The 21,886-nt window shown below is 44.0% G+C and overlaps 2 protein-coding genes across 3 annotated transcripts in view; one reads left to right on the plus strand and one right to left on the minus strand.

Moving 5' to 3' along the window:
• The first annotated feature begins 42 nt into the window (after positions 1-42).
• On the plus strand, positions 43-5,766 carry LOC147008617 (uncharacterized). Its single transcript, XM_085863483.1, has one exon. The coding sequence runs from the start codon at positions 103-105 to the stop codon at positions 802-804; it is 702 nt and encodes a 233-aa protein (XP_085719609.1). The 5' UTR covers positions 43-102; the 3' UTR covers positions 805-5,766.
• A 10,158-nt stretch (positions 5,767-15,924) lies between these two features.
• The window catches only part of LOC147008618 (leukotriene C4 synthase-like), a 43,203-nt gene continuing 37,241 nt past the window's right edge, over positions 15,925-21,886 (minus strand). Inside the window, exons 4-6 of one of the 2 annotated variants that reach the window (XM_085864493.1) lie at positions 20,229-20,310; positions 19,268-19,438; positions 15,925-18,516 (exon numbers count right to left, since the gene is read on the minus strand). In XM_085864493.1, coding sequence (XP_085720619.1) covers positions 19,300-19,438; positions 20,229-20,310 — 221 coding nt within the window. In that variant the 3' untranslated portion in view covers positions 15,925-18,516; positions 19,268-19,299. Of the gene's footprint in view, positions 19,439-20,228; positions 20,311-21,886 lie in introns of both variants that reach the window. The other variant, XM_085864492.1, reaches the window with a different exon arrangement.

Raw genomic sequence — 21,886 nt, forward strand, 5'->3', positions numbered from 1 at the left:
CTACCACGTCCGCTCCTCCACTATAACAAGGGCGACGCGCTATTTATACAACACTGAATTGTTTGAGGATCTTCGTCTTTTCTCCCATACCGTTGCTGCGAGATGCCGGAGACTGCTCCCCTCATGGCAGATCGTTTGAGTTCGCCTCGAGCCAAGACTAAAACTGGCTCTTCCAAGACCACAAAGAAGCCTGACGGCACCCTATCGGAAAAGATCGTCAAGGTGGTGGGATCGAGCAAAGAGAGAAACGGTGTCTCGCTGATCGCTTTGAAAAAGGCGCTGGCAGCAGATGGCTACGATGTCCATCGGAAGGCCAGTCGTATCAATACGGCTGTGAGGAGGCTCATTACAAGTGGAAAGCTTGTGCAGACCAAGGGGACGGGCGCTGCCGGCTCGTTCAAACTGAACAAGGACGACAGTGCCAAAGTGAAGAAGAGCACCAGAGTGAAGAAGACTGCTGAAGTGAAAAAGAGTGCCAAAGTGAAGAGCGCCAAAGTGAAAAAGAGTGCCAAAGTGAAGAGCATCAGTCCCAGGAAAGTTGCAAAGACCACAATCGAGGCTAAAGCGGCCAAGAAAGCAATCAAAAAGCCAGCTGTGAAGAGGACGGTGCAGAAGATATCTCCCAAGAAAGCCAAAACACCTGCTGCCGCCTCTTCAAACCGATCCAGTAAGACGTCTCCCAAGGTGAAGAAAAGTGTGAAGAAGGTGCTGCCTAAGTCCAAGGGCAAGACCAAGGCAACGAAGCCAAAGCCCAAGCCTGCAACCAAGGGATTGAAGAACAAGGCAAAGCTCAAGAAGAAATGAGGAGGAAGAGAAAGGAGGTGAAGAGAAGAGAGTCGAGGTGAAGTGTCTCGAGTTCGTCCTCGTCCCACTTGCCCAAAAAACCCACAAAGGCTCTTTTCAGAGCCACCCACCACTGTCACTTGAAAGGAGCTGATCCAATGGTTCATAAAATCATGAGTTAGAATAATTTTATTCGAAATATATTCAACGAGACTGGAAGATATATGATGTTTCGCAATGAGGAAGTTATTTTGAAACACGACATGTACAAATGTGATCTTGTTGTTTGCAAAATCGAAGATTTTTTCAAGTATATTGATTGGGTTCGTAGATTTTGTAATTCTGTCTGTCTATCTATTGGTTGCCTGAAGGTCACAATTTTAAACCGATCTTCATGAAACTTCACCACGTGGTAGAAGTTTGTCATAAGGAAGCAACCGATTGTTTTTGAGGTCAAAAGGTCAACAACGAAGGTTTTATTTCTGAAATCCTCAATTTTCCTGTGATTGAATTAAAATTTGAAGAGGATATATATATTTCAGGTTTTTGAATTTAACCAACCAATTATTTTGGAGGTCCACATAGGCCGAATTTCTAAAATTGTCAATTTTCATCCGATTCACTTGAAATTTGAAGAGGATTTGCATATTTGGTCATTGAATTCAACCACCAATTATTTTTGAGGTCAAATTTATTTTCTGGATTTTGCAAGTATCGTACTCTGCACGATGTCTTGTATTTGCTATTTTAAAAAAAACGTTTCCGTCCACCCTCCTTGGGACTCAGTTTGCAAGTCACGATCTTCAATTCCAATAGAAGAGATGTAATTCCTCTTTTATGGAAAATATTTTTCCAAAAATTTTTTTTTTTACCTGAAAAAAATAGACCTGAGTGAACACACTATCATGTTCAAAGATTGGCCTTCAAAACCCTTAAATTGTCCTTATGAAGGGAGACAGACAAATACTGTACACAGTTTTATATACGTAGATATGCAATATTCAAAGTGTGCTTTCATTGCTGTTAAATTACTGACATCACTTAGTAATTAGCAATATTTAAAAGTTATTGTTATAGTTTTGGACATGTTCCCCCGGGGTAGAGTATTCACGTGCAGTACACATCGAGCTCCCAGAATGTTATTAGTCCTCATTGGACTTGGTCAACTAGCTGACTCACCAGTTTTTCCCTCCTGACCCCCCCACCCCACCAAAAAAAAAATGACATGAGTCATGTACCAGACCTTTCGGTTTTCTACCCCAAACAAATATGACATGGGTCATATACCTGACACCTCATGTGAAGAATCACTTTAAAAATTAAATAATTATCGTATCCAAATTCGGATCTTCACCAAAATTGAATAAATCCTTCCTTGTCACACAACCAACACGTCAACCAAGTTTCGTCCAAATCCGCCGACAGCTTTTTGAGATATTATGCAAAATATCATTTTTGGCCTGATCTCTCAATGGTGAAGAATCATTAAAAAAAATTCTAGCAGTCGGATCCGGATCCGGATCTTCATCAAAATATTATCAGTTCGTCCTTGTCACACACCCAACCTTTCCACAAAATTTCATCTGGTTCCTTCCACAACTTTTTGAGATATCCTGCACACAAACAAACAGACAAACAAATGAAATTGCTCGTTGAGCAAGGAATTGCCGGAATAACTTTGTCATATCTCCATGATCTCTGAAAAAACAAAAACCTGGAAATAAATTTGGTTCTTATAAGTCGATAGTGCTACTGTTTAATGAGTTATAGCACTTAGTTTGGTCATGGTCATAACTTGGAAGTCAATCGGACTTGAAATGGCGTTTTTATCGCAATTTGAAAGTTTTGACCCGACCCCCCCCCCCGCCGACATTCGACCCCTGACCGCTAAGAAGGGTGTTGGTGTACCACCCGAATGAGACATGGTTGGATCCAGAATTGGAAGATGCACATTTTGGATTTGGTTTGAAGTCGATACAACCATTTTAGCGGACGTTATTGCGAAAATAAGAATTTCGGTTTTTCGGTGACCTTGACCTTTGACCTAGATTCACCAAAAACGACAAGTGTCTAAGTTGGACCATGACTGACGTCTGTACGCAGTTTGGTCATGATCGCTGAAACGGTGTGGCTGCTACAGGGTAAACAAACACAGAAACAAACAGACAGACAAACAGATACACAGAATGACACACACAACCGACCAACATAATTGCCAAAATCCAAAGGATTCCGGCAACTAACAAACAAGAGAACGTCGTGCAGAACACAAAACTTGCAAAATCCATTCAACAAATTTGACCTCAAAAATAATTGGTGGTTGAATTCAATGACCAACAATACAACTCTTCAAATTTCAAGTGAATCGTTTGAAAATTGACAATTTTAGAAATTCGGCCTAAGTTGACCTTTTGGCCTATGTGGACCTCAAAAAGAATTGGTGGTTCAATTTAGTGACCTGATATGAAAATTCTCTTCAAATTTCAAGTGAATCGGATGAAAATTGAGGATTTTATAAATACCACCTTCGTTGTTGACCTTTGGCCTATATTGATGGATGATTTTGCCAATAACAAACAGACAGAAAGGAGTGAAAACATAAACTTCACCTTTGGTGGCAGAGGTATAAACCCCATGTTGAACACGTCCTCAACCATTTCTCGGACGTACATTAACCGATGTTCAAATTTGGGACAAAGATAACAAATGATGGCTTACATATTGTTGTATCATAAAATACTCCAAGAATAAGGATTTCAATATTCTCCAACAGTTTTATTCAACCGAGTATTGGAACGTATGCTCTGTACCAATCATTTGCACTGCACACCTGCTGACGTCTCACCTGGAACTCCTTCTTTCCTCATCACCCCTCTAGCGTCCAGTCTCCCCCATTGCACAACACCACATATCCCCCATTCTTTAATCACATGCATACCATATCTCAGTGGACAACAATAATATTGCTACGGCTGTGGAAATTCGCAATACACCATAAAGGGTCCTTAGATCAGTTATGACGCTAAATTTATGTGCAGATAGTTCCCCACCGTTGTTTGGAGGGAATTTCCGTGTTCACAGGGCTGTGATCCTTTGAGATAGCCGTTTTTGTTTTCTCTATCATTATTTTGGACCAATCATCCCCCAACAACCAAATCGCCACCACCCCCAAACAACCACAACCAAACCCCCACCACCTTCGCCTTTCTCCCTCCCCTACCATCAACAACGCCACCCCACAAACATGGCATCGCCTTCGTCCCAGAGACAACGCCGAAGTCGCGCTGTCTAAGCGACCGTTGGTGATTTCTACCACGTCCGTTCCGTCAACGCCAAAGTCGCGCTGCCTAAGGGCCGTTTGGTGATTTCTACGACGTCCGCTCCGACAACGCCGAAGCCGCGCCGAGAGGCAAAAGCCCCGGTGAAACTCACACACACATCGGCTGGTCGGGCGGGACGAAGCCGCGTGGTGGACGGACTCGGTGCATTACCACCATCAGCTCGGCGGGATGAAGCTGAGCTGACAGGGCGAGGCTTTGGTGATTCCTACCACGTCGGCTTTGCCGGGGTCAGGGGTCACGCTGACAGGGCGAGGCCTCGATGATTTCTAGGAGGTACACTTGGCCAGAGATTGGAGGTCAAAGGTCAGGGGTCGGATTTTTCCACTCCCCAGCCTATATGAGAGCGAGCACAACCAAGCTCGAGGCAGTCTGGAAAGGTCGGAGAACAGGACGGAGCTCGAAGCAGTGAGTTGGGGTAAGGCAGACTGTGTCCTGTTGAAGGAAGGAGGGAGGGAGAGAGAGCAAGGACGAACAGGATGGAGCTCGGGTCAGAGTGGTGGGGCGAGAAGAGCGAGAGTTGGGGAACAGAGCAGGGTTGTGGAGAGAATCAGTGGCAAGACAGAAGGCTAAGTGGGGACCACAGCCATGGAAAGTTGGTGGAGCCAGTGCCGTCCAGAGTGTTCGGAAAGGGCATCAACTCGCTGAAGGGAGCGTCAGCCATTCCCCCTCTCCCATACCGAGCTTTGCGCTGAGAGAGCGCCGGTAACCCCCCCCCGTCTCGCCAAGCGAGCGTTGACGTGCTGAGAGGGCATCGACAATTCCTCAATCCCGAGCATCGACGTGCTGAGAGGGCATCGACAATTCCCCAATCCCGAGCATTGACGTGCTGAGAGGGCATCGACAATTCCCCAATCCCGAGCATCGACGTGCTGAGGGAGCATCAGCAATTCCCCCCCTTACAGTGCATTAACAATTCCCCCCCCCCCCCATACCGAACATCCGCGCTGAGAGAGCGCCGGTAATCCCGTCCGTTCTCAACCATGGTACCTCCTCTGTAGCGTGAGCCTGCTCCTCCGGGTGGAGAACGCTGGAGAGGGCTCACCAACCAAGCCGGATGCCCGAGGACGTGCTGCCACGCAAGGCCGTGGGGAGTAGACGTCGCGACCTGCGCACCGTCGTGCCACGAGGGCGCGGGTAGGACCCTTCGGTCTCGTGGACCTGGCTGCTCATCCAGGCTCCATGTACATTTGGTCCACGGACCTGTCTGCCACCCTTGTCTTTGGGGGTGGTTTTTCTTTGCTTTTTGTGTGAATGCATGTGGTGGCGCCGTCTTATAAGTTGAATTGTCGAAGTGTGCGTGTGAAATAGGCACTTTATTCGTGGTAAATTCTTCATTTGCTTGCTTAACTGTACATGCATAATTCACTGTATGGCTGTAAATACGTGCTTGCGGAATAAATGTGCTTGTTGAACTGTTCCCCGTTTCGTTGCGTCCTCTTCCCTTGTTTGAAAGTTCCATCTTGCATCACGGAAGGATGTAGGAGGGGTGTAAACACCCGGTAAATAATCACGTCCGTCAGAGCCGGCAAAAACACCGCTCGGTTATCCCTGAAGCACAGAACGGACCGCTGAAGCTTCTCATGTCCTTGGCCGGCCTGTGGCGAGGTACGATCGCCCGGTTAACTACCCGCGCAGGTACTTAGGTAGGTCAAGTTTGGCGAACAACCCTATCCTGCGCGGGTGGCCGATTGGCATGATTGTGGTGAGGTCGAAAGACCCACCCGTGACTAGCTCCCAGCGTTGTTCCGAGAGGGTCACGACTGAATTGTACGTTCCGGTGGACGACGCGGTCGCCATTCGAGTTATGTGGCTGATCGCATGCCGGGCGGACCAGAAATTCGTAACAATATCAATGAACTCGAAGTTGAAATGTAGTAATTGCCACAGCATGGATTAACCAGAAAACAAGTAGTAATAGCTATGGCAACAGTTGACTCAAGATTATGTGATGAAGTAATGCAAAATCCTTTGAGAATTTGAAAAGGAAGCTGGAGTCCAGACTGGAGGTCTGCAAATCTTGGCATCCCAGGCGACCGGCACATTGTTCTGATGTGTCTTGCACTGGTGGTGCGGTAATGTCAGGAAGGAGTGCTTGCTCGACATCATCTCTTGCATTCCCTTAACAGGAAGATGCGAAATGAGACGCATTCCAGATCAGTCCATCGGACAGTTTGTACGTGTGAGATCCTAAATTTGCTCCATAACTTGGAGAGGTGCTGAAAATTTGGATTGTCCTTTTAGGAGGATGCCAGGTTTCCTCACTCGGATGAAGGAACCACATTCACAGTTCACATCCTTTCCTCCATGGCGTTTGTCAGTATAAGCCGTTTGCTTGTTCTGCTTCTCTTGTACTGTGTGTGACACTACATGTCCAACAAATCACAGTTCTGTCTGTGTGAAGTGGCATTTTGAAAGGTTCAGTTTTAGTCCAGCTGCATCGATGCATGTAGCACCACTCTGAGGTGTGTCATGTGCTTTGGGAGTTCCTCCAAAAACGATGACATCATCAAGGTAACACCAAGCTCCGGGTTGATTTATTTATTTATTTTTTAAATGGCAGACATCATCCTCTGAAAACAGTTTGGTGCTGAAGCAAGCCCGTAAGGGATTCGTTTGTAGCGAAATAGTCCCTCATGTGTAATGAAGGCAGTCTTTCTTTCGAGTGCAGCCTTATGACTGTTGGTTGCATCATTGGTTAGGGACGTGGCTATGCCGCTGATGCAGTGTCCCTATTACCAGTACATTGGTACTCATTTTGCCGACCTCAGAAGGATGACAGGCTGAGTCAACCCCACCCTGGTATTAATTCAGCAGCCAACGGGGCTCACATAAATCAGGACCCTCGGATCCCAAAATCAACCACCCTAACCGCAAAGCCAACACCAGACTATGAAGGCAGGTGGGTCCCTGCTGTTCTCATGCAGTACAACTGGTGGTAACGCACTTTGCAGATCCAGTGTGGAGAAAAGTGTGCCGCCTCGCAGCTCCGCAAACATCCTCCATATGCGGAAGTGGATACCTGTCTATCACCACCACTTTATTTGGTTCTCTTAAATCCACGCACAGACGAATCTCAGTTTTTCTTCATGGTCACAACAATTGGTGAAACCCACTCTGATGATTTGATTGGCTCAACTATATCCAGCCTAACAAGCTTTTCCAGTTCCTGTGAAGCAGCATCTCTTACAGACAAAGGCAAACGGTGAAGTTTTTGCTGGACCAAGGTCACATTGGGTCATATTTTAACGAGACAAATAAATCCCTTTGCACAGCCCAGGGTGCCCTTCATGTTGTCACCTGTAACATTTGCGACTGGAGTTTGATTTGCAGTGCTTTGGGTGGTAGAAGTGATGTGACCAGTTGTTGCATGTCAGGTGCAGCAACCAGGTCTCTGCCCAGAATGGCAGTGCTGCAACACACTATATAAAATTCAGCAGGCACATGGATAACACGTTTTCCCTTGGGTCGGTGGAGGTCGCTCATCTGAAGTCCCTCACAGCGAGCCTAAAGTGTCTTTCTGCTCTGCGAATCCTGTGTCTCAACAGGATGTATTATGGCCTGTATGTCACCGGCAGTGCCTTGGTCTATGATCTGAACCTCCGCCACTGCCGACTCAATCTGTCTCGCCATGGTTTTAGCTTTTTGTCCTGTCAGTCCCGTTTCTTGCAGTAAACGTTGTCTAATACGAGGTGAGTTTGTTTTCTCGATGAGCTGGTCCCGGATCATTTCATCAGCCAGCTCTCCAAACTCACACGACAACCATCTCCCTTAATGAAGCAATATATTGTTCTGTAGACTCGCCATTTTTTTGAGCACGTTGATTAAATTTATATCGTTCCGCCACAACATTAACTCTTGGGACAAAAAAAGTTCCTTAAGGCCGTAAGTGCAGTCTCGTAGCTATTATCAGCTACAATTAGCTTATTAAAGAAGTCTCTGACCTTCTGTGCCGAAGCAATGCATCAAAAGTGCACGCTTTTGGGCATCAGCAAAGGCATTGAAGTTTCACCCGGGTTTTGCAGAAAGGGTGTCGGTGGATTCAAGTTCAATCACATCCTCGTCACCAGTTTGTTGTCTCGTAAAATACTCCAAGAATGCGGATTTCAAGATTGTCCCACGGTTTGATTCAACCGAACATCGGAGCGCACGTTCCGTACCGATCCTTTTCACTCCACACCCCTTGACCCTCTCACCTGGAACTCCTCTCATTGCCCCCTCTGGCATCCTGTTTATGCACACCACCACACATATGCACCTCATTTTTTTTTTCCGAGATCAGATACAAGATAGCCGACTGGCGGCCATTTTGTTACCATACTTGAATGTATCCCCAACCATTTCTCAGACATGCATGGTCCGATTTTGTTCAAACTTGGCACAATCACAGTACACGATGGCATACACATGTAAGACACTGTATTTTGCGATCTGATCAAAGATGGCTGATTGCTAGATTGGCGGCCATTTTAGTTGTAAAAAATAAAAGAAGGTACAAAACACGTCCTCAACCATTTTTCGGACATGCATTTAAGGATCTTGTTCAAAATTAGCACACAGATAAGGACTGATGCCTTACATAAGCACGTCATTTTTTTTTCGAGATCAGATTAAAGATGACCGACTGGCGGCCATTTTAGTTGTAAAAAAAACCCGATGTTGAACAGGTCCTAAAGCATTTCTTGGACATGCATTTACCGATGTTGTTCAAACTTGGCACACGGACAACGAATGAAGGCTTACATATGCACGTCATTTCTTTTCGAGATCAGATCCAATATTGCCGACTGGCAGCCATTTTAGTTGAAAAAAAAACCCCGATGTTGAACACGTCCTCAAACATTTCTCGGACATGCATTTACCGATGTTGTTCAAACTTGGCACACAGAGAACCAATGATGGCTTACATATGCACGTCATTTTTTTCGACGTCATATCCAAGAAAGTTTGGTTACTTGAATGCGTCCCTGACCATTTGTCCAACATGCATGGTCCGATTTTTTTTTTTTTTTTAACTTTGTACAAGCACAGTACATGATGGCATACACGTGCACCTCACTTAATTTTGTGATCTGATCAAAGATGCCGACTGGTGGCCATTTTATTTGGAAATAAATGTGGGCTCGCTCTTTAACTCCATACAGAGAAATTACTAAAACAATTGGGGCGATGACATTTACTGACTTTTTTCCTTGTTTCATTCGTTTTTGTGGAAGGTAGTCCTTTTCCCCTTCTCTGGGAGTGTTGGGGGAAAATGTGGTGAGGTTAGTCTGTACATCCCCACTGTGATCTTCCTCTTCTCAACCTCCTTTTAATCTCCTGAATCCACCAACAACCCACTTCACCAAACCTTAATTCAATAACCTCTCCTTAAACCCCACAGTCAGTCAGTTGTCCCTCGGTCTGTCTTTATTCCTCTCTGTTACCACTCCATCCACACATTATTTTATTAAGTACATTCTCTCTGTCTGTGTCCATTCGTCCCTCACCCTGAGAGATGATTAATCCTGTGGACTGGCACCGAATTACCTTCCCACATTCTTGCTCCCTGCACTCCTGCAGTCGCCATGTGAAACAATGCTTCTCACACATACGTACAGTACAAAGGAATGTTTGTGCATGAGGGAGGGAGCTGGAGCGATTCCTCGTTGCACCTGCACCAAGAGGGGTGGGGCAGGGGCACTCGTTACCGTCTCAATAGCATGATGCTGGATTTTCCACTGCTGGCACTGCATATCAATAGGAAAGGGTCGCACAGGGTTGAAGGATGCTCACATGACGTTGACTGCAAATAAACTACACCCCGCCCAAGCGTCCTTAAGAGACGAAACGCAAAGGCATTCTCAGAGCTGTTGTCGATGAGCCAAGGGCGAGAGTATATCTCTGCCTGCCTGTTCAAGAGATTGTCTGCTGGAGTGCAGTTCACGCTGGGATAGGAGGCACAGGAGTGAGTCGGGCCAGGGCCAGAGGCAGGCTGCCCATGAGCCAAGGGTGCGGTGCAGTTCCCATGGGTGTCTCGCAGCTCCATATATACTCACACCACATGCTTCCGACAACACCGACACTCCACCACCCATCTTTACAATCAAAGCCCTCCCTCTCACAATATTTGGCCCGATGTAACCCTGTGTGGTTGTGTGAGGTAAGGGAGGAGTTGACCCCACACTCTGCTCTGCTTTCTCCTGTTTTTTTTCGTCTCCTTCCCGGAATGAATGATGGCCATATGTCTTTTGTCGAAGTAAGTCTGCATCAGAAGGAAATATGTGATAGGAGTAAATATGCTCTTCTGTGTCTTTTGCCTTTGTTTGAGGATTGCCTACCTGTGTAAATAAATATGATTGTCACTTAATTGTAAACACATGTTTGAGGATTGCTTGCTTGTGTATAAATAATTATCTTTAAAATCTGTCTTGTTTGTGTCCTTTTTCATTGATCCGACACAATGTGTACGTAATAGACGGCAAGTTTTTTTGCCCTACTGATTGGCTCTGCAGATTAGCCAGTGCTGTCCTCTGTTCCGCTCAGCGGGGAAATGAGTGCATGCTGAGGGCATTGACCCTAGCTAGCTCAGTTAGTTTGACCAATGAGAAGGTTACGCAGCTGCGGATGCAAGGACCCTGCTTGGTGCAATTGCTTTTTCTGACGTCTGGGGTTGCTCAACAACCATCCGGGCTGTGGAGTTATTTGCGGTGTGGAGGCCTCAAGGTCGGCAGTGGGGGCAGGTCCAAATACACACCTCGTGAGCCTAGCACATGTGCTGACACCACAACAATATCAATACTTGATGCACATCACAAGTCAGAAACATACATATTACAATAACGTGCGATTGCTGACTTTCTAATGGATAAAGCTGAACACAAGGTGAGTCTTAGGCCAGGAGGACCCATAAACAAATCGTCTTTGGCCCATGTGACCGAATGTAGAGCAACAATGTCTAAACAAGAAATGTAACTCGGCCCATTTGGCCTTAGACAAAGGTTGTGAGTTCAAGCTTTTATGGCCCATAAACATGTGACACAGCAGGTGACAATGGCAGATGGCATGGAAAAATGGCTTGGCTGACTTTGAAGGCCCCAGGAAAGGCGTTGGAGGCAGAACGCAGCTTTGTGTTGCTCGGGTAAGGCTATCAAACATTGGCTGGAACGAGATTAGGCATGTAGTCCTCTTGATATGACCTATTTGTTGCTGACTCCACCATCTGCCATGATATCCCTCAGAGAGGCAGCTGTGACCTCTTCCCTCTCTTCAGACCTTGAAAAAAAAAAATCATAAACTGGTCAAACACTCACAATATGTCTTTCAATCATGACAAATCTCAGATGATCACTTCCTCTCTGAAGGAACCGTCTGGCAAACCCTTCTATCTACTTTAACAATCCTCTTTAGGAAGTTCAGTCATTCAAACTCCTGGGTGTTATGATCAGCCATGATCTTTCTTGGGCAAATCACATTTCAATGGAAGCCTCCAAGGACAGCTGCCGACATGACATATATATATATATATATATATATATATATATATATATATATATATATATATATATATATATATATATATATATATATATATATATATGTATATATATATATATATATATATATATATATATATATATATATATATATATATATATACATATATATATATATATATATATATATATATATATATGTATATATGTATATATGTATATATGTATATATGTATATATGTATATATGTATATATGTATATATGTATATATATATATATATATATGTATACGTATACGTATATATGTATGTACACACACACACACACACACACACACACACACACACACACACACACACACACACACACACACACACACACACACACACACACACACGAGTCTTTAATCGTGCAAAGTTATTCACACCAATGTTCACAAACAGTTGTTGAAAAAGTTGCACTTTTCCATGTGACATATTACATCATCTAAAAAGTTGTTGCCGGCTATAACATACGGACAATTGTTCAGCAGCAGTTGCCTGAATTTAAATTTTGCATCAACAATACCTCAGCAACAGCTACACAGTGCCTGTATGATTAAGATAGAGAAGATGCCCAGCCAACCTTGACCACCATCAGAGGCACTTAACACCAGTGGAGCAGCGATACCCCCCCCCCCCCAGGCTCAGTCCGTAGTTGTGCCGGACATGTTTCACACATGAACCGCAAACTTGGTGATTGTGAAAATGTTGCACAATAATGCACTGCAATTAGGAGGGAAGTTGGTCACGATCAGCCCTCCTGATCATGATCTCAATCGGCCCTCCAACTTTCACACCACGTGGTCCTGGTGAAACCTCTCCAAGGCAGAAATGAAGAAAGCGAATTATCCCAAATGCTCCACCACCTAAACTTGATCCTAAATGCTCCCCAACAACACATGGATTGATATGTTAAAGAAGGTCGAATACTGCACTCCCCCTCGTGGGCTTATCCACAAACTGGGTTAAAAAAAGCAATCGTGGACTAGATCGTGGAAATCCTCATCCGCTCTGCCCTTTCCTTGTTCCTGGACCCAATATATCCTTGGAAAGTTAAAATCCCCCATAATCAATACTCTTCCCTGACCACATGCCCTTCTGAATTATTAATGTTCTACTCCGTCTCCTTCCTCACACAAGGAGTTCTACAAAAGCATCCTACCAGTATCTCTGTTTTTCCAATCAATAACAATCTCTATCCATACTGAATCCTCCACATTAATTCCCTCCTTAATGCCACCCCTTTCTCTTGAATGTAATGCTGTCCTTTACCCAGATTGCTATTCCTCCTCCTATTCTCGCCTCCCTATCACATCGATACACCTTGTAGCTTTCTAATCCTGTTCTCCAGTTACTCTTCTCCTTAACCAATGTCTCATTTACTGCAACTACATCGTACTCCTCGCCATCGACATTGGCCGAAAGGTCTCCCATCTTATCATTTAAACTCCTGGCATTGGTATAGAATGTTTAACTTTTCCCTTCCTGAAATTCCTTTTTATTGCCTGGCATTAGCAATCACAATTACATCATCAGTTCCTTCCTTAATAGCTTCCACACCCTCCAATGACCTAAAAAAAGCCTGAATTCCTTCAATTCCGACTGCAAACCTTGCTGCTCCCTTTCTATTTAACACAAGGCCATCATTCCGGAAACACTCCCTTTGTCCGCAAAATGATTCCCACTGCTTCTTCAATGTAAAACCTTCCTCCCAACACCATTCTATGGTTGGTTGACAGCCTATGGTTGACATCTGTCACTCTGCTCATCATTTCTATTCCATTTCCTAATCTTGAGAGAATACCAGAAAACATGACCTCACAACCCTTTGCTTTCAGCCAGTTACCAAATATCCGATTCCTATTTTTCAAAATCCCTGAATAAACTTTCCCAACATCATTTGCTCCGAGTTGTATCACAACTTTGTACTGAGGCTTCTTACTGCCAGGACCCAATACAATGTAATATATATATATATATATATATATATATATATATATATATATATATATATATATATATTTTTTATTAGCCGCGTCTCGCGTGGATATATATATATATATATATATATATATATATATATATATATATATATATATATATATATATATATATATATATGTCATGTCGGCAGCTGTCATTGGAGGCTTCCATTGAAATGTGATTTGCCCAAGAAAGATCATGGCTGATCATAACACCCAGGAGTTTGAATGACTGAACTTCCTAAAGAGGATTGTTAAAGTAGATAGAAGGGTTTGCCAGACGGTTCCTTCAGAGAGGAAATGATCATCTGAGATTTGTCATGATTGAAAGACATATTGTGAGTGTTTGACCAGTTTATGATTTTTTTTTTTTTTCAAGGTCTGAAGAGAGGGAAGAGGTCACAGCCTGCCTCTCTGAGGGATATCATGGCAGATGGTGGAGTCAGCAACAAATAGGTCATATCAAGAGGACTAAATGCCTAATCGCTCTAAGAGAGCGCCGCGTTGTTCTTCTTGTTGACTGGTGGAATGACGCGGCTCTTGGACACATTTGTCCTTGTTTATTTCTACATACAATGTCGAGGCTCGTATGAGAGTTAACACACAGAACGTACAATGAGGGGAGCAGGAGACAAGAGGGGTGGGAGAGGGAAGGAAAAAAGTGTGGAACAGAGACATGAGATCTGTGGAAGGGTACACAGGGAAAACAAGATGGACACTACAAGGACTTTTAGGTTCTTACACGACAGGGACTTTCAGGATGGAAAGCAGGGAATTTGAAGGTGGGTTTAGGGTGGATTAACAGGGGTAGAAAAGATCATGGTTTTGGATGGGGATGTAATGATAGGGGACGTCAGGGATGTAATGAAATCAAGAGATGGTGGTGATATTTAACCTTCCTTCAATGTCCCTCACTCCTGCTCCTTCAAAAACTGCACAATACAATATGTCTACAATCCTTCCTGCAGAAGAAAGAATCTACATATTTCATATATATTTCATCAGAGTAATAACTATCCTCAAGTGGGCTCACACTTCCTGCAACTCTCTGCTTCCTCTATCTCCGATGTGGCCCATATTAAGCATCTATCACACCTTATGTACTCTCTTCCCTTCTCCTTCGTTCTCTATTAGCCTTTTCCCCAACCATAACAGCAAAGCCTCAACTGAATTAACAGCTTGATTTGGAGCACCAAACTCAGTGGGCCCCACCCTGCCTCTTCCAATAAAAGTAATACAAATACCCGCTAATCTATGAACAAAATTGCAACCTTTATAAACACTTATCTTTGTCTGGCAAGGGAGCTTACAAAATCTCATGAAATCCACAACTGGAAGTCACTTGTGGGGAGCTCCGGAAGTGTTCACATGAGGAAGGTTATCAGGTCCGCTGAGCTGCTGCGAGGTGTGGAGGGATTTGGCCACACACCCCATCTCTCTTTCTCGGATGGATGAGGCCAGCCATATTGTAAAGTGATAAGTGATTGCTCATGAATCCGAGGGTGGGACTGCATACATAAGGGATAAGGGGGATGTGCATTGCCTTGTAAATATGTGCTTGTGCATCATTTTGTAAATTTGTGCTAGATTTGATTACGTGTGTAAAACACATTAGTGTCCCAACTTTTTCTTGCTCGTCCCAACAGTGGTATATAACAGCCTCATAATTGGGCTGTAGATAAGAATGCAGTATGTGACGTGGTCCTGCTCAGCCAATCAGATAAGTTATATCATGCAACTGCTGGCACGATACCCGTTTGTAACGGTAACCTCACTGGTTATGGTAACATGGTTTTGGACCAGGGAGGCAGCTTGAGATTAATGGTATGGAAGGCAAATGTCTTTAAAGACTCGTTGTGCCGTCTGGAGTTATCCACGGACGACAACCATCACAATATTCTACCTCCGTTAAACCTCCCCACCCCTGCCAAGCCCACCTCTTTCCAAATATCCAGTTTTTCTTTCCCTGAGAGTTTGCTTCTGCATCAATATGGTCCACCTTGTGGGTCCTCCCCAGCCCCTCATTCCTTCCCACAATTATTTTGTTCCCTCAACCCTGCTGTTGATGGTTCTCCCATCTCGACTGTTCCCTTTGTTCTCTTATTATATATGCTCGTCAATTCTGCGTTTCAGCTCTTTCATGAGCCTTGACTTTGTCTTCAAAAAAAACACTCTTTATGCTCTGGGTGTGATGTCTTTACTGTCAGCAATATCTCAATTTGCTTTCACTTCATCGTCTTTGTACTGCTTTAAAGAGGAATGATGTACATGTCCGACTCGTGATAACATCCTCAAAAACAAAAACATAATTGATCATTTTATTTGCAAAATAATAGCATTACACACGTTTTAAAGGTGAAAAAAAAAACATCTGTATATGGGACGTGTCTTTTCGTGTCTAAAATAGACACGTATTTGGGACGTGTCTAAAAAAATAAAATCAACGACTGTATTTCATCTTAAAGAGACCAAGTACACATCAACATTGATCTCATCACAACATTAACAAGAGAGTTCATAGAACACCTTATCCTTCAGAAAAAGTACATGGGACGTGTCTTTTCAACTCTTGCTTTGCATTTCCGAGCGCAATCGATATTTCCATGAACTGCAATTTTGTTTGAATGTCGATACTCCCCAACGCTGTGAGCACAAGTGGCCAATTTGATTGGTCAACATGGAATAAAATGGCATAATATTTTGTCCAAGTATTGCTCAACTGGGTTTTTGGAAGTGTCAACAGGGCAATATGTGTTCTTCAGTGTTCAAGTTTTTAGATCCTCGTGCAGACAGTAACCATCTCCGATTTTGAAAATTCCTCCTTGAAAAAAAGTTATGACGTCAAAATATCGCCGCTAATGAAATGAAATTATCTCAAACTAGGCAAGCTTTTTGAATTCTGTTTGCGGGAATCGAACAGGGCATTGGCAGAGATGAATTACCGCACATATGATACATCACTATGACATCATATAAATTTTTATGACGTCATTCCTATTTTTTGATTTTTTTGTTTCACAACCCAGAGTTTTCGTCGGATCTTCGTGAAACTTGCCATGTGTATGCAGAAAGCCCACGCGCAGGCAGGAACCATCTCCGATTTTGGAAATTCTTCCAAGAAAAAAAGTTGACGTCATAATATCGCCGCTAATGGAAATCGCCTATACCATTTTCTCCGAAACTAGGCAAGCTGTTTGAATTTTGTTTGCGGGAATCAAGCCGGGCATTAGCACAGATAATTTATTGCAAACCTGATACATCACAATGTCATATTCGTTTTTATGACGTCATCATTAAGAGGATGAGGATCTTATCTCATTTGAGCTTGTTTTATTCAATTGAAACAAAATAAATGTTTCAAAGGTTGTACAAAAATTTTTTTGGAAGTTTACCAACGCCAATGCACCAAATTATACACAACCTTATTGAATACGTTTAATTAGTTCTTCGTGCCTGTTTGTGTCCTAAAAGCAGTAAGTTTCCTGTTTGGAATGATTTTCAATCTTTTTCGACTGCCAGACAGGCTAAAACAATTAACTTACTCTGTGCGCATGTGCTCTCGGGATGATATTCTCTGCAATTTGCCAAATTCAGAGCCAAATAATGCAAAACTGCAGGTTTGTGTTCCGATCCATGTTCTACAGTGTTTAAAATATGAAATTAAATTGGAATTAAGAAGTTCCTCGATCACAGACTAACATCTATAGACAGACAGACAGACAGACAGACAGAGTGAACCAATTGCTTAACCCTGCTTTGCGCTTTACACACGGGGTAATAAACCCAAACATCCACTCTGACTATGAGGCACAACAGGGTCAGTAAAACTGTACGTCAACATCAAAAACCTGGTGTGTATCAAAAAATAATTGCATTCACTCTTTACCAATTGCCATTTCACCAGGTTCCTTTGCCGATAATAATCATGACAATTGACAACATAAGGATAATAGTACTAATGGAGCAATGATTATAATAATAAGAATTAGAATAAAAAGTAATGGACGTGGTGTGTACACCTCCAGAAGGCAATTGATAAGCTACCACATAGGAGATTGTTAGTTAAGGGGGGGCTTGTGGAGTGGCTGGTCAGATAGCTAACTGGATAGAAAATTGGCTTCGATAGTGAAAGGAAGCCAAGAGTGGCTGTGAGTGGGAGGATGGCTTGCTGGGAAGAAGCAAGCCGTGGGGTACCTCAAAGATCAGCACGAGGACCATTATTATTCATTATTTACATTAATAATTTGGATAATGGGGTGAAGAGTGGGCTTTCCAAATTTACAGATGACACAAAGCTTGGAGGTCAATAGCAGAGAGTCAGCACACAACACAGTGTCAGGCAGCTCGAGAGGTAAAGCTAATGAGGTCTTAGGTTGCATTAGTAGGGGGATAAATTATAAATCAGTACAATTGTGTTATCTATGGTTGTGTTAATACTGTACAGGAACTTAGTGAGGCCTCATCTAGAATGTCGTGTGGAGTTTTGGTCACCACATCTGAGGAAGGACATAGCAGTCATAGAGAGGGCTCAGCAACTCGATGGATTCTGGGGCTAGCCGGATTAAGCTTTGAGGAGCAGTGTGGTATTGAGAATTGCATGAATATTAATGAATGCATGATGAACCGGAACCGACGAGGCAGAACGGAGAGTGACATTCGAGAGCCGTGAAGTAAGGGCAGCAGGAGACACCATTAAAAATGGTTGAGCTGAAGAACCTACGTATGGGCTGACTTTGCTCCACAACAAGCAGCCGAAGGAGAGAAGAGTTCATACATTAGAGAGGAGGTGATTATGAGGGAATATGATAGAGAGGTTTAAGAAAATGAAGTGTACAGACAAAATAATGGCAGAAGAGTTTCTCAGCAGAATAGAGTGACAGGATCAGGGGCTGCAGCCTGAAAGTAAAGAATAGGAGAGTTAGTCCAGTAATAAGGCAGAGGTATTTCAGTGGGACAGTAGTTAATTATTGGAATGTTCTCCCTAGAAAGACAGTGCCTGCAGAAAGAGTGTTTCTTCTTCTTTAACAGCCATGATTAACTCACCTTTTCCTGTGTTGTTGATCTGGGGAAGCTTTGGCCGAGTCTTTACGGAACCGGCTGGCCAGGCCTGACATTCGACTCGTTCGGGCAATAATTTGGAATTTGGCCATGGTGCCAGTGATAGCTCACCTATTCTTTGCGAATGACACCAAAGGATCTTGAATGTCCACTGACAAATGCTGGCAGACGGGACGCCCGTTTAACATCCATCCGAGGGACGGCACACACATTGATGAATCACCTTGCCTGTGAAACACCGGGCTGACAGTTTACAGCTGCGTCAGGAATCAAACCCAGGCTTGAAAGCTCAAAGGCAAGTGTGTGCCTGCAGAAAGAGTAGATAGGTTTAAATTGGAATTGAATAGGTACCCACATGCATTGGGGATCGAGGGGTACATAAATATTGGCAGGACTTGTTGGTAGTTTATGTGTGGACGGATGATAATATCTGATTATCTGGTGTTGGTGTGGCACAGGTATGATGGGCTGAATGACATTCTCTGGCACCAAAGTTCCTTGTTGTTATTCCTTGCAAATAATAACATAAACAAATGCTTTGATTCATATTAAAAACAATTCCACACACAAACTGAAACGTTCCAAAAACCTGCAGTTGGTGCAATACTAATAAGGGGACTTTCACAGGCCAAAAACTTTCAGCACCGACTGCACCAGTGAATATCCAATGGCACGAGAGAGAAAGCGATCAACCACACCAGCGGTTGAGAGCACACACAGCAAACGTAACATGGCAGCCGCAAAGTAGAGAGGAGGCAGCCTGTGGGGTGTCGAGGGGTGATAGAGTAGATTTTTGTCATTGAGAGCGAATGGTCACCTTTGAAATTTTTTTGCATTGGCTTTCTTGAGATGAAGGCTTTCGAGGCAAAAAAGTGACATTTTGGAAATATTGCTGAAAAAATTACTGCCATTACATTGTATCCTGTAATTTGTGCTGGATGGACATTCTTTCAAGAAGTAGGCTTAAAAACACCAACAACAACAACAAAAAAACTAAGGGCATATTGTCATGTCAAAAAGCATTCTCGAAGTTATTTCCCATGTCAAGAAAGATTTGGTATGAAATGTGGGAAACCTAAATTACAATTGGTTTCCAGAGGATGAAGTTAGCGATCCCTTTAAACTTGACAGTGCAAAAATAACAAATGCAAATTAAACTGTTGGAGTGAAACATTTTGAACATTCTTTCGTGCTGGAGGATATATATGGTGTTTACTGAGTAGGAAATGTCAAACAAAAATTAAAACTGCATTCCCAAAGGATTATGGTAAACAGTGCCTTCAAGTTACACATTATTAAAATAGCTAAAAACAAAACTAACGGATTAATGGCAATTGTGGGAAATTGTGGGAAGTATAAATACTCTGAAATCCTGAACAGCTGAAACAGCAATGGCAAATATTCAGCACCACATTGATTGTGGTAAGCTGCTTTGTGGATTAGAAAATCAACATACACTTGAGTAACTATGCTGTCATCTTTTTTTAGAGCGAGAAGAATCATCGTAAAACAACAGGAAAACAGATGTTGTATGACAGTTAAGTGCATACCTTTTCTCAGCTGTCTCAACATATCCATGGAAGTACTTGTAGCGAGCCACCAGATAAAGAAACCCTAAAACTGAGGCAGGGACTTTAAGGGCAAGGTTCAATGGGGGTGAAAACAAGTAAGGAGTAATGAGTTAGATTTGTTGGTGTGTATTTAAGAAACAAATAAATAAATAAAAAACAGCAATAAGTAAACTAAACAAACAAACAAATATACTTCAGCACAAGCAGTTTTACTATGATGCATTCCTCGGTAGCCAATGATACCAGACCAAATCGGGCTAACTGTGCGTAAAGCAAGTGGGGTGTATCGTCAGACAGTCCAGCATCTTTAGATACCTGGGTTGCTATTTCAGAATAGCAGATGATAGTGTTACGGCTGTGGAAATTCGCAATACACTATAAAGGGTCCTTAGATCAGTTATGACGCTAAGTTCATGTGTAGTTAGTCCACGACTGTTGTTTAGGGGTAATATGTGTGATTCATCCAGGATGCGACGCTTTGAGTTAGCCATTTTTCTTTCTCTATCGTTATTTTGGACCATTAAGCCGCCAACAACTCAAACACCACCACCTTCGCCTCTTTACCTCCACAACTCCATCCCGCAAACATCGCTTCACCGCCATTCCCAAACGACACCCACCAACCACCAAACCACCACAGCAAACCCCCCACCACCTTCGCCTTTCTCCTTCCACAACCATCAACCACACCACCAGTCAACACCGAACGTCGTGCTGTCCAGGGCCCGTTCGGTGATTCTTGCCGAACGCAGCAAGCCACAAATGCATTCCTTTTAGGAGAGGAAAAACGGATCAGGAAGGCTTCACGCTCCTTTTCTTCCATCCAATGACTGAGCATCGTGTGGCATGGCCCCGCCTCCGAACCCGTGGTGAATGCATTCCTTTTAGGAGAGGAAAACGGATCAGGGGAGGCTCACGCCCCTTTTTCTCCATCCAATGGGTGAGTGTCGGGCAGTGTGGCCTCGCCTCCAAGCGCGTTTTGATCCGTGAATCTGCATACAGGCTCCTCCCACGGTCTATAAAGACGCGAGAAGAACGCAGCTCGTGTGTGAAGAAACGTGTGGAGAAAGTGGTGCAGAAAGTGGCGCTGGTCGGAAGTTGTGGAGTCTGAGGTTGTTGTTGCGGGGATCGGACGGCGAAGGGGACAGAGCTCAGAGTGGAGGTCGAGGGACGAGTCGCGGAGTGGAGCAGGGACGCAGAAGAGGGCTCAGGGGCGAGAGTTCGCCGGAGTCAGAGCGGTCCCGGGACCCCGCTAGCGGGACGGAGCGTCCGCCATTCCCCTCTCCCGACCCCGAGCATCAACAATTCCCCCCCCCATCCGCACTGAGATAGCGCCGGTAACCCTGTCCGTTCCCCAACCCAACCGTGGTGCCTGCGCCACGCACGCCTGGAGGAGCTCACCGACCATACCAGGAGCACGGATTAAAGCGCGTTACGCGGACATTGCGGCTAGCCCGCCATCGCGCCAAGAGGGCGCGGGTAAGACCCCTTCGGTCTCATGGACCTAGCCGATCACCCAGGTCCCACGTTCATTTGGTCCACAGACCTGTCTGCCTCCTTGCCCATGAGGGTGGCTTTCGTTTTCTTTGCTTTTTGTGTAAATGTATGTGTGGCGCCAGTCTTGTAAGTAAACCTGT

This window comes from Eptatretus burgeri, chromosome 18, assembly GCF_056783735.1.
Source record: "Eptatretus burgeri isolate ZD-2024b chromosome 18, Ebu_testis_v1, whole genome shotgun sequence".
NCBI lineage: Eukaryota > Metazoa > Chordata > Myxini > Myxiniformes > Myxinidae > Eptatretus > Eptatretus burgeri.

Bases quoted from the DNA above. Each gene is read 5' to 3' on its own strand.
- LOC147008617 (XM_085863483.1), top strand. From the start codon at position 103: ATGCCGGAGACTGCTCCCCTCATGGCAGATCGTTTGAGTTCGCCTCGA.